Source organism: Manis pentadactyla, chromosome 10, assembly GCF_030020395.1.
Source record: "Manis pentadactyla isolate mManPen7 chromosome 10, mManPen7.hap1, whole genome shotgun sequence".
Lineage (NCBI taxonomy): Eukaryota > Metazoa > Chordata > Mammalia > Pholidota > Manidae > Manis > Manis pentadactyla.
In genome coordinates this window covers 26,399,832-26,413,663 of record NC_080028.1, presented here as the reverse complement: position 1 = coordinate 26,413,663, position 13,832 = coordinate 26,399,832, and the positions used below count along the sequence as shown (strand labels likewise).

General features: G+C 33.5%; 1 protein-coding gene across 3 annotated transcripts in view; it reads right to left on the bottom strand.

The window, feature by feature from the left end:
• EEA1 (early endosome antigen 1) overlaps positions 1-13,832 on the bottom strand; it is a 141,006-nt gene that overhangs the window by 36,431 nt on the left and 90,743 nt on the right. For all 3 annotated transcript variants that reach the window (XM_057486515.1, XM_036891056.2, XM_057486516.1), the window contains 5 exons: positions 13,136-13,255; positions 6,900-7,103; positions 4,039-4,239; positions 3,032-3,145; positions 113-268 (listed from right to left, as the gene is read on the bottom strand). In XM_057486515.1, coding sequence (XP_057342498.1) covers positions 113-268; positions 3,032-3,145; positions 4,039-4,239; positions 6,900-7,103; positions 13,136-13,255 — 795 coding nt within the window. The remainder of the gene's footprint in view (positions 1-112; positions 269-3,031; positions 3,146-4,038; positions 4,240-6,899; positions 7,104-13,135; positions 13,256-13,832) is intronic.

The window sequence follows — 13,832 nt, the reverse complement described above, 5'->3', positions numbered from 1 at the left end:
ACATCACAACTTCAGTTTTGTTTGCAGATTTAAAATCTTTGTAGGTCATCAGTTTCCATTGCTATAGCAGTAAAAAATATGGCTAATTAAATTCAATTTATTTTATACAAACCTTAATTTGACCTTCTAATTCTTCAGTTTTCTGCTCTAAAGAGAGGCGTTTCTCTTTATACTCTTTAAGATGACTTTCCATCTGACTGCAATGTTCTTGCTTATCCTGCAATTTTGTAGTGAGCTGATCCAACTGAGTAGTGATTTTATTTAACTCCTATATAAAAGTACAATTAAAGAAAGCTTCGGTAAGGTTCACTTTACTATAGTGCCCAAATGTTTGGTCAAAGCAGTATTGAAAAATCTGATTTTATTTAAGAAACTGTTTGGAGTAAGACCACAGATAAGTTTAATGATTTATCAGAGATTATATTTACCCACCAATATAAAGGACCTCAACTGAAGTTATACATAGTTTGATATACTGTCTTTATATGCATAACAGCTCAATAGCTTTTTCTAGAGTTATTTTAGGAGCGAAAAGATTCAACAGAATATTAAATACACTACTAATAAAATAACACTTACATAATTAAATGTTTTCAATGTTCACACTTTTTGAAAACATATTTAAAAACACAGTGATTACATTAATACTTGTTCAATTCTTTTGTAATACCTATTTGCACAGAAAGAATAAAATACAAATTGCTAGTAAATCTACCACCCACAAATAATCACTATTAAAATTTTGATAACTTTCCTTCCAGTCTTTTCTGTATGTTTCTATTTTTGATTTATACTTTTAAAATAACAAGATTTTGTTTTACATACTATTTAACTGTAACTTCACTTTCACTTAATGCATCATTAAACTGTTTCATTATTTTCTAAACATCATTATACTAGACTGGGTAAATTTCCATTTTATTGATACAGACCATCCTTTTCTCAAATGTCCTATTTTAGATTCTTACATTGCTACTTAACTTTCTGCATTCAGTAACAGAACTGCAAATAGCATACTTAAAGCTATTATTATTTCCTTAGTAAACTAAAGAATATGAATAATCTTAAGGTTCTTGAAATGTATTTCCGAACAGCTTCCCCTATCACTATCAAAAGATTGAACTAATGTGTACTACCACTAGCAGTGACTGAAAGTGGCTTGTTCTCCTTCTATATAATCTCCAATCCTCCCAGTGTTAAACACATACACACACATACCTCAATAAGGGCATATCCCATTATTGTCTTAATTTGCAACTGATTATTAATAGACTTGAACATTTGCTAATAAAGTTTTGATCACTTCCTTTTTTGTAGGTTTACTTGTTATGTAAAACTGGTTTTTTAAAAATCCCCTTCACCTATTTCACTAACCTCTACAGTCCCTCCCCTCTGGCAACAATCAGCCTGTTCTCTGTGTTTGAGTCTATTTTTGTTTAAGATTTCGCATTCAAGTAAAAGCATATGGTATTTGTCTTTCTCTGCCTGACTTATTTCACTTAGCATAATGCCCTCTCAGTCCATTCATGTTGTCATAAATGGAAGATTTCATCTTTTTATGGCTGAGTAATATTCCTTTGTATATATGTACCATATCTTCTTTATTCATCTATTGATGGACACTTAGGTTGCTTCCATATCTTGGCTAATGTAAAGAATGCTGTGATAAACATAGGAATGTATATATCTTTTCAAATTAGTGATTGTGTTTTCTTCAGGTAAATTCCCAGAAGTGGAATTACTGGGTTGTGTGGTATTTATTTCTATTTTTAGTTTTTTGAGAAACCTCTATACTGCTTTCCATAGTGGCTGTACCAATTTACATTCCCACCAACAGTGCATGAGGATTCCCTTTTCTCCACATCCTCACCAACACTTGTTATTTCTCGTTTTTTTAATACTAGTCATTCTGACTGGGTGTGAAGTAACATCTCATTGTGTTTTGATTTGCATTTCCCTGAGGAACAGTGATGTTAAACATCTTTATGTGTGATGTATGAACATCTACTGACCACCTGTATATCTTCTTTGGGAAAAATGTTTTTCCATATCCTCCACACATTTTAAAAATTGGATTATTTGTTTTTTTGGTGTTCAGTAGTATGAATTCTTTATATATTGTGTCTAATATGTTCAGTAGGCTGCCTTTTTGTTTTGTTGATGGTTTCCTTTGGAGTGTGGTGTATATAACACACACACACACACACACACACACACACACATACATATTCAATGCTTACAGAAGTCTGGAAGGATGTATACTAAATTTAATAAAAAACATTCTGAGGAAAATGGGATTCAGGTTTAACATAAGTATAAAATAGTATCAATTTTTGTTAACGTGATACACTACTATATTGTTTAAAGAAAGATGAAACAACAACTAGTATTACTTCTCAAATTAAAAAGCAAACTTTAAAAATTCCTACCTATCAAAAGGTCAGAAAAATTTACCACCATTTTTACCTTGGCCCTAAAGTAGTGTAAGTGTTTTTCATTCTATCAGAAGTATTGAGAAAAGTAACTTCTGTATTCCCTACAATCCCACTTACTCTTACCCCCAAAAAAAGAGAGTAACTCTTATTATTGAGATGGAATACATGGTACTCTTTACCTCCTTCCAACAGTAAGTATATCTGGGTCATGATCAGATTACCAGCTAAAAACATGGGAGTCTCTCTCTCTTTTCCAATCATTGGTACTTGATGGGATGAGGGAACAATTCAATAATTAGTAGTAAATATTTCAGCTCCACACCAAGGTCTGGACTAAAGGAGAAATACAATATTAAGAAGCCCAACCATAGCTGCACAACAATTGAGCTTTATCAAAACCAAAGATATTTTTATCTCCATCTGTCTGACTCCTGCATCTGCCATTCCACTGGTTCTTAATTTGAGGAGAAATTAAAAGAAATAAGCAAGTCAATCACAACATTATATAAAACTAAATGTTATTTTATACATATTTGCAATTAATTTATCTACCAGAACATTAGGTTATGGTATGAAATTGCATTAAGCTCCCCTACCTGCTGTTTATCCTGTAATGCATTTTGGGCTGTGTCCAAATGATTCTGAAGATCTGCTCTTTGAGCAGTTTTTGCTGCTTCTGCTGATAGTAATAATTCAGTTTTGGCTTTAATCTGTAACAAAATGTACAAGTCATTTAATTTGTATTTAGTTCTTAATTTCCCCTTACTTGAACATGGATAATTTTTGCCACTAAAATATTTTTAAAAATTAAGTCCTTTGGCAAAAAACAAGGATTCAGACATTGAAAACTAAGTATATGAAGCAGGGATGAAGACTCTTAAAAATGTTTGGATGAATGATGAAATTTATCATGACATAGCTGATGATATATGTCACTATATGACAACAAAATACTTCTCCCTCTCTTAAACTGGACATGTACAAATTGCGTGATCATATAACTCATCTAACAAATATTTTCTATTTTAAAAAGAAAGATATGTGAATCCTCTTTCTCCAAGTTCTAATAAGTATACCTGTATATAGTATTATAGTATAGAAGAATGATGAGAACAGAGACAGAAATATGTCTTAATTTCCACCCTGTGATTGACTCAATGAGCAAGGTTTCTATATTGGCCTCTGAAAGAATATTTCAAAATACTTAACAGTACCATATAAAGGTATTTTTTTTTAATGAAAACTTTAAAGTAAAATTTAAAAATCAAACTAAAAAGGTATTTAACATAGAAATCTAATGCTATAATATCAAACTACTTTGAACTTCAAAAATAATAAGGAGTTCATGAAAACAAAGAAAGTGAAAAGCTCTGATGGTTTCTGAAAGTGCAGTTTGCTCCAAGAAAGATAAAAAGTGAAACAGGAAAGCTCAACAAACTGTCTAGATACAACCTTTTCTTAATTCCTATTCCCAACCTTTTTCCATTGATAAGTGAGAGAGAAAGGAAGAGAAATAAGGAGAGGGAGAAACAGAATTTAAAACATCTGTTGGCCTAAAATTCATTCTTTGGTCATACAAATTCATATTAAATTGCAGTATTACCTGTATGTCAAGCTGGGAGACCTTCTCTCTGCTTTCATTTAATTGAGTATTTATTTCATTCACACTAGTTTCCAGAGAAAGAACACGGTCTTGTGCAGCTCTAAGATGTGCCTTCTGCTCTTGCACCTGGTCATGTAAATCCTCCTGGGCTTGTTTATGGCTTTCTGACTGATTCTTCAGCTTCTCTGTTAGTTGAGTTACCTACCGTACAAGCAACACTCTTAATCATGAGGGTCACAAATGATATAACAAGAACTAAGAAACCCAAATGTACTCACCATGAGAATACTAAAGTCTTCTATGACAGGTTATCTCAAACCTTTTTCCAGAAAAACTGTTGGCATCTTTCCAAAAATAAGTAAACATAATCTCTCAAAATCTTCAGAAATAACATCAAATTTGGAGATTCCTATTATTATTTTTTAAACCACCTCTACTTAGCTGTAATTTACATGAAATAAAATTCACCCAATTTAATTGTACAGTTTGGAGATTTGATGGATACATACACTTATTTAACCACAATCAAGATAGAGAACATTTTTATTACCCCAAAAAGCTTCCTCATGCCCCTTTGTAGTCATTCAGCACCCTCCACTCATCTCTAGCCCCAGATAATCACTGATCTGATTAATAAGAGTTCCTTACATATTCTGGATATTTCTGAATTGTCTGGTATATGTATTGCAAATATTTTCTCCCAATCTGTGTCTTAGCTTTTATTTTTGTAATGTTATCTTTTTTGAAGAGCAAACATTTTTAATTTAGATGAAATCCAATTCATCTGATGTTTCTTTGGTGTACCTTGACTGGCATTCATTGAACTTCCTGAATCTGTGGGTTCATAGTCTTAATCAAATTTAAAAATTTTCAGACATTATTTCTATAAATACTTTCCTCCTCCCAACCCTTCTGTGACACTAGTTATATGTATGCTAGATTACACAGTTACTGTCCCACAGCCTTTTTTCTCTCTCTGCTTCATTTTGAACAGCTTCAATTACCCTGTGTTAATGTTCACTAATACTGTTTTCACTTCATCTATTAAGCCCATCCAATGAAATTTTCACTTTAGATATTTTTTTCTTATCTCTGGAAGTTCTCTTTTGTTCTTTTTTTTTTTTATCATTTCCACTTCTGTTTCCACTGTTAATGCTTTTTTCATTTATATCTATAGCATATTTTAAGAGCAGTATTAAAGTACTTGTCTGATGACTATTTAATCTCTCATTTCATGGTCTATTTCCATTGAATGACTTTTTCTCCTGTTTCTGCTTTTTAGGTCAAGAAATTTTTTTTATATTTCTTGTGACAGGTCTGGGTTTTCTTGTCTTCTTTAAAAGAATGTTGAATTTTGTTTCAGCAGGCAGTTAACATATTTATGGTTCAGCTGGATCCTTTCAAAGCTTTTTTTTTATGCTTTGTTAGGTCAGGTATATACTAGCTTTTACCCAGGCTAGTTTAGCTTTACTCCTAAGGAATGACATTTCTGGGATTTCTACTGAATGCCCCCATATGTTCAACCACATTTTTCTTCTCTGACTGGCTGGAACTTGAACATCTCCACTGCTGTGAGTTCTGATAATTTTTCAGCCTGAGGCTCCTAATAATTGTACATTGCCTGGCCTTATGGAATACCATCTTATGAGCATAAAACTTAGCATTCAGCTAAAAGCTCAAGTGGATCCCTATGCCAAGTTTTGGAGCTTTTTCTCTCCATTGTTGCCTCCTCTCTGACATTCTGCCCTGCAAATTTGAGCTTCCTCAGGCTCCCTGAGCTCTCATCCTCAGTTCAGTGATACTATTGTGCTTTCCTTGGATTTCCCCAACCTGTACCAGAGTCTGGCAAATGCCTCCAGGTCAAAAGTTGCAGTGGTCAAAAGGTTCACCACACTTCTCTTCTCTCAGGGATCAAAGCCTTGCACTGCTTGTTGTACAAAATGTATGAAATAGTGATTTTATACATTTTTTCCTATTTTTCTAGTTGTTTATTAGAGGACTAAATAGGTATCAGTTACTCTATGGTCAGAAGCAAAAGTACACAGATTTATTTATTCTTTTTTAAAAAACTTTATAGACTTTCCTGGTCATATTCGTATGGTAAGCAATGTCCAGTTGTATACAATTTACAACTAAAAACCAGTCTAAATAATTCTTCATGAAAACTGAATTTTTTCATAAAAAGGCTAACTTTTAAATTGGGGGGAAAATTTGTGTTATATTCTAATATCCAAATTAGAAGAATGGTAAGATATGATACTTTGTTTACTGCTTTCTCATTTATATAATTATAATTCTCTTATTGGACAATTCTTTTTAAAAAGCAATTAAAAGTTCGTTTCAGTTTGAAAATACATTAAGCTAAATTTTAAAAGTTCCTTTTAAATTATACATGAATGTTAGAATAATAAGGCAACTTACCAAAATTATTATTAGCTATATATTCCAAAGACATAATACACAGTAACAGCTAATACTTGATTGGTACTTTTAGTTTATAAATATATTTTGTTATTCATTTGTTTTACAAAACATCACAAAATGCCATGAGACAAGCATGCATTATTAATAACATCTCTACTTTACAAATGAACTAACAAGATGAAATGATTTGCTCATGGTCACAGAGGTAATAAGTTAGATCCTGGGACATGAACTGTAATTTCCTTTGTCAAATTACGTTGTTACTTTCACTGTAATAGGAATCCACCCTTAAAGTAAATGAGATGGTATTTGTCAAAAATACATAATATTTTTAAGTACTTAAAAATAAGCAAAATGAAGAATCTTTTAAATAAAGCACTTAACATTTAGAGTGATAAAAGTAAATTTTAGAAATAGAATACATTTGACAAGCTTACTTGTTCCTGTAAGGTATGGTTTTTTTCTTGTAACTGGTTAAGTACAGCAGTCTCTCCTTCACCAGCCTGAATTTTTGCATAAAGATCTTCTCTTTCTTTTTCTAATAAGGAAATACTTTCTTTACTCTTCTGTAATAAGGCCTCAAGGTTCTGGATCTTTTGGTCCTTATCACCAATTTGACGCAGTACTTGTTCCAAATCATTCTGTAAAGAAAACCACTACCTTAAGGATACAGAACTTAAAAGTTATTCCTCAAATACACAATAATTGATAACTTTATGACTTGAACTACATTTTTTACTAATCATTACATTTAAACATGGCCAATTTAATTAAATGATTACAACAATATATTTAACAATATAATCTGTATTAGTGATAACAAACTAGAATTTAACAAAAAAACCCTTCATTCTTGGTCTAACATTCTTACTTACTATCTTTCTTCTTGTTCAATTCATTTTAGACACATGGGACTCTCATTATGCCTTCATCACCACAGGCACAGTCCCACCTCAGAGCCTCTGCATTAACTGTTTCTTCTGCCTGGATCCCTTCCCCGACAAAGTCACACAGCTTATTGCCTGTCCTTCAAATGTTTGCTCAAATGTCACCCTCTCAAGTAGGTCTACACTGATAATAAAATTACAGATTTTCCCAATACTCTCACCGGAGTAGTTTTTCCTTTCCATAGCACTTACCTTCTAACACACTAATTTACATATTTTTCATGTTTATAATCCTCTTTTGTCCCCTCACTAGGATATAGGTTCCACGAAGGCGAGGGTTTTTGTCTGTTTTATTCATTGATGCATCCAAGACACATATGCTCTAAGATATTTGATGAACGAACAGAAAAATAAATGACTGCACTCTAAGACATGTACACTCATGAAGGCTCACTTCAATACTCTAATAGGATTCCTCTGTCAATAACATCAAGGTATCCCTCTCGTTTTACTTTACTGAGGACCTTAATGTTACACAAAACACAGTGCAACAGTCCACATCCAGAACAATGCCTGTGAATGTTTGAGAGCTATCTGACCTACAGCCTTTGTCTTAACGTCAATCATTTTAGAGCCAGAGAGCCTCTACTCAGAAGAAGGCCCTAACAAACCCCTCTGTAAACCTGAGAGTAGCCCACACCACCTTGCTGACACAAAGTCAGCAACCACCTGGGGCACCTTCAACAATTTGTGCCAATATTAAAATATTTGGGAGCACTCATTTTTCAGACTTATACCTCAAAGCATAAGATTCATGCTTCTCTCTCAAAGCTTCAATCATGAAATGATGAAAGGCAATCTAACCTCTCTGCTCTCATCCTCTATTCCTGTCACTAATGACCCCTCTCTCAACATTCCACTAACCTTCTGGAACCATCGTTCCAGGCCTAAGCTTTTTTCCAGAACAGTCACTCTATTTCCAAGTGGTAAATGAAATTTAGTTCTACCGTTACAGATGCTGACTCCCCCTCAACAGTCTCTGATACGTAAGGATTATTCTGCTGGGCAAACAAGGGTGGTTAACTTTTATGTGGTTTAAAACTACCATAACTTTCTGCCTCACATAAAAGCTTTATGCTGTTTGGGGGGTATGTCATTTATTTGTTCTACTCTCTATTCTATGTTACTATCATCTATAAATCCCTACCTCATTCACTGAAGACTTGAGACCTGATTTAGTCTTTGTCTCAATCCCACTTGCTGCCAATTTCCTGGGAAATACAAAATACATACAGAATTAAGAGCACAGCCTCAATATTCATATCATCTTAATTCCTGGAACTTTACTCATTCTATTCAATTACTCACATGTAGGATCTTTCTTTCTTTCTTTCTTTCTAGGTAATCACCTAAAATTATTCCAAATGAAAAATCTCAACTATTTTGACGACACCTTCCTGAGCACCTTCCAATTTCAGGACCTCAATTCTGGTCCTCTACATCAAAGAGACACTGACTTCAATTTTCTTCTAGCTTATTTAGCATATCTCGAGCTTCTCTTCCTGAATTTCATATATAAGCTAATCTTAACTATTCTTTCAACTACATTTTCTGTTTCTTTCACCACAAAGTTTCCTATAACCATCCTAAAAAAGCCCAATCCTAGATTGATGTTGCAATCTGTTTCTTCTCCACAACTTCATTTCTAAGTACTGTTAGAGCAAAATCACAAACCTCCATGGGTTGATGCCACTACAAATTTCTAGACTCCAACCTCCATTATGTACTCAGAATCCTCTTATCTACCCTTTCTTTCACTTGAGTGAGGTTCTTACCTTCATACATTCCCCTTGGTAACTACTTAAATCTTCAGTATTGTCTCCAAATTCTTAATCTCTGCCTGCCTGACATTCAGCTATTGCTGTCTCCAATTTTACCCAAAAAAGGGAGTAGGGGGAAATCTTCAGGAATGATCTACCTTGATTTCCCATCCCCTTGTCTACATGTAACCATATTTACTTCCTTTCCTCAAGCTTCAAAGGCTGTCCTTCAGAGAATAAGTTCAAATTCACCAACACCCATTTTATCAGTGACATCAGAGCTTATCAATACCTTATTCCTTCTGCCCCCTTTCTCCAATATCCTCAATTAATCCCTATCAATCTTTGTTTAAATAAACATGTTAAGATATCTCATTCTGAGAAATACTTCTCAGACCAAGCCCCACTTCAGTTTTTGCCCAATCTTTGTATAATTCACATTTAAATTTCTAAAGTAATACATATTTATTTTACCAGCTCCCTCATCTCTCATTTACTCATCAATTAAAAAATCAGACTTCAGCTCTATCACTTTATTGAAATTATGTTTATAAAGTTCACCAGCCTACTTCTTAAATGCCTAATCTAATGGACATTTTTCATGTATCATATAAGGCATCCCCACCATACATCCACATTTGAAGATGTTTATTACTCCCAATTTTTCACACTCTTTAATCCCTTGGCTTCCACTCTGCAGGTTCTCCTTAATTACTCTGATCATTCTCTTTCTTTGGGCTGCTCTTACTCTATGCATGCATCCCTTAAGCACTGATGTTTCCCAAGCATCTTGTATTACTAGGTGTCTACCTTTTCTCACTCTACTCTCTCCATGGCTGATCACATCTATTCTAATAATTCCATTTACCCCATATAGCTGATGTCTATCACAGCTAATATATACAGCAAGGTCCTCTCCTCCAGGACTTTAAATTAATGTATCCTGTAGGTGCCTCAAGACATGTCCAAAACTGAACTCATCAAATTACCCTACAAAACTGCCACTTGTCTCACGTTCACTAACACAATTAACACCTCCATTTAGCATGTATCCAATGTTATCAATCTGAAAGTCATTCCCTTTTGCTCTCATTCCTACAACTACTAAGTCAACAAGTCCTATTTATTTTACCTCCCAAGTATTACTCCTCATATTTGTTCCTATGACATTTTTTTAACTTGCTTGAACTAAAACCATTATTATTTTTCATCTGAACTACTGCATATATTAGTCTTTTAACTGATCTCCTGTTTCAGAATATTCGCTCTAAAATCTCTTTCATACAACAAGAATAACCTACTTAAAAATCAAATCTGGCTATGGAACTTTCATCTTAAGACCTTTAATACCTTTCTATCTTCAAGGATAAGTGTCATGCAAGGCCTTCCATAAACTTACCCATGTCTGACACTATGGCCTCCTCGAGAACTAATCTCTAAATTATGCTTTAAGCTCCAGCAAAACCTAACAGCTGAGTTTATACCAGATTCAGTATCCTTGTCCTTGTAACCTCTACTATACTTGGATATGCTTCTCACTATCACCATCTTTGCAACCCAGAAACATCTATGCATTCTTTGCAACACAGATTGTCACTTTTAAGTAGTTTTCAATGACTGCTCTTTTCCAGATTCTAAAGTTAGGTAACTGCCCTCCAAGCCAACATGATCATTTTATATACACATATGCACCTAGAACTATACTCTTTAATCAGTTTAATTAGTTTTATTAGATGTATTCATTTAATACATCTGTTTTATTAGTTTTCAAGGCTTTTTCATGTTTCCATAATGAGATACTTTACCTGGCTTCTTTGCCATGCTTTTGTTATTCCTCCCCAGGGAATGAGAATTTAACTAATTGGAAAGTTTGGAATAGGAACTAAGCATGTTTAACTCAGCCCCTTGCTCTCCTCTCAGTCTAAGAGACAACCTGCCTATAAGAAAGTAAAAGGCTGTCATTTTCAGCTTTGCCTGTGACTGAATGAATAAATTTAATTCTGGGGTACAGTATAAGAAAACCCACTTAGCTGCAGACCTATGCCAAATTCTCTACCTCAGGTTTACTATTCTATTTCTTTACTACTATTTACAGTAAAACTTCTAGGGTTAACTATGTTCATTTTACCCAACCTCTCTTCTGTTTTCTCTTAAACTCTCTCCCTCAGGCTTTAGTTCTTCCTTCTCTATCCAAATTGCTCTTATCAATGTCATCAATGATTTCCATATTGCCAAATTCAATAGGATTCTCAGTCTTCATCTTACTTGACTTCTATCCTTCAGACTACCCAGGCCAAAATCCTTGGAATCATCCTTGATTTCTCTCTCAATACCCTGCATCAATCTATCAATAAATCTGTCAGTTATACCTTCAAAATATATCTAGAATCTGACCATTTCTCACTACCTACATTGTTTCCACTCAGATCCAAGCCACAACATTTCTTGTCTGGATTACTGTACTAGTCTTTCAGCTAATTTCTTTGCTTCTATTCATGTGCCCCAATAGTCTACTCTCAATACAGGAGCCAGAGTAATCCTATGAAATTATAAATCAGATCATGCTACTCCTCAACTCAGAACCCTCCACTGACCTCACAGTAACATTCTTAAAACTACTGATGAGGCTCTACATGTTCTGATCCTCTGTGTCACTAAGACTGCTCCTTTAACCCTCCTCATCACTCCCACCACTGCCACCACTGGCTTCCTGACACTACTTAGACATGCTCCTTCCTCAAGGCCTTTTAACACTGATGCTCTTCTTTCACATCCAATAGCTCACACTCCCCCTTTGGGTCTTTTATCTTCTCAGGGAGGCCTTCTCTGGCAATGCTAACATTGCAGTCCCACCTCTAGCTCCCCACATAGTTTCTACTCCCCATCCCTTTTTTCATCTCCATATCACTTACTGTTACCTAACCAATGATGTATTTTGCCTCTGTACCCTGGCTATTGCTTGTATCCCTCACAAAGCTCCATGAGAGCAGACCTTTCTGCCAGTTTTCTTTGCTTCCATATCTGCAAAATCATTTATTTCCTTGGCTAAACATAGACATTAATAGATACTTGTTGACTGATAGAATGAAATAACAAATAAAGGAAAACAGTATTTTGATCTCTATCTGACTCCCATGCCCCTCTCCAAACTCAGAAGGGAAAGAAAGGTGTATTACTTACTATCTCCTTTAAACTCCAACATTGTTTCTGTGGCACATAATTAATTTGCCATTTACTAAAGGTAGGTACTATATCTTTCTCACCTCTTATTTTTTTCAGTGCTTACCACAGTCCTGGACATAGAGTACTCAATAATATTCAATTAATTAATGAAAGATTGAAGGAATAAACAAATGCTAAAGTCAAATTCATTTCAAACATTTGGGCACTCTCTCCCTTCACAGTAATAAAACAAAAATTTAATTTATTTCAATCCTCTAAATTATGCTATAAAATCTGCCTAAGTTTAACCCAATCATTGTATTTTCTTTACCTGTAATTCTAATGTTTATATAAGAATTCCAAAGCAGGGAAAGACATGACCAAACATTAAGTTCTACTATAGGAAACACAAAATGTTCTTTTTTACAGGCTAATAAACCAAGAAATTTTATTTGCATTTTTTAGTTTTTCAAATAAAGTGTTTTTAAGATAATAACAATAATTTATTATTTATGAATAATGTAAATAATATATTTTAAATAAACAGATACACTTAATAAAGAAATTTAAGTTTATTTTATATAAATTTACTTAAATAATAAATCTGTAATAACTAATTTTTAAAATTTAGAGAAAATTTTCAACATAGCATTTAAAAGAAAAAGATTTCTGATTTTCCAGATACTGAAAATTATCAAAACCCTTTATAGCCAAGTAATTTCCATTATCTAGTTTTTACCACAATAAAGAATAATAATTTGGTTAATTTTTGTTTAAGAGGCTAATAATTCAAATAACATTTACCTGAGCTTCTCGAAGTTTTGCTGTAGTGCTTTGCTGAAGAGCTTGTTGTTCTTGATGCTGTTGCTTTGTTTTATCTAACTGATGTTGCAATTCTGTGAAATTTGTTACTTTTTCCTTCAACTTAAAAAAAATGTAGACTGTCAGTTGACAACTTAAAGGCTTAGTGCTATCATTCATAAATATCTGGCATTATGTCAAATCTCACAATTCTCAAGTCCAAAGAGAAAACTAAACTCAGATAATATATAAAATCAACTTTGAAAGCAATATCTCATTACTTAGAGAATCTTAATTTTAATAGAAACTATTTTCCAGGTATGGACCTTCATCCTAAGAATACAATTCTTCCTACAGGTTGGCATTTAGTTTATTATTGCTTTTTGTATACTAATATGATCAAGGAATTACACACAAGTTTTCATTACAGTAATCTAAACCACAGTATCAAAATGTATGGGGTTTTATTCTACAACAATCATAATTATCACTTATTAGAAAAGAATAGGATCATCTGCATCTAAGATTTCAGGTCTAGAAGAAAATCGGTTGCTGAAGCTACAAATTTTAACTCTCAATGTTTCTTCAATTGTAGTAAAAGACATAATTTAATGATAACTTTAACCAAATAATAGTTTCTACTTTTTGGCAACCACACGTTTACTTAGAAAGCATTCAACCTTATGCTTCATTTTTAAAA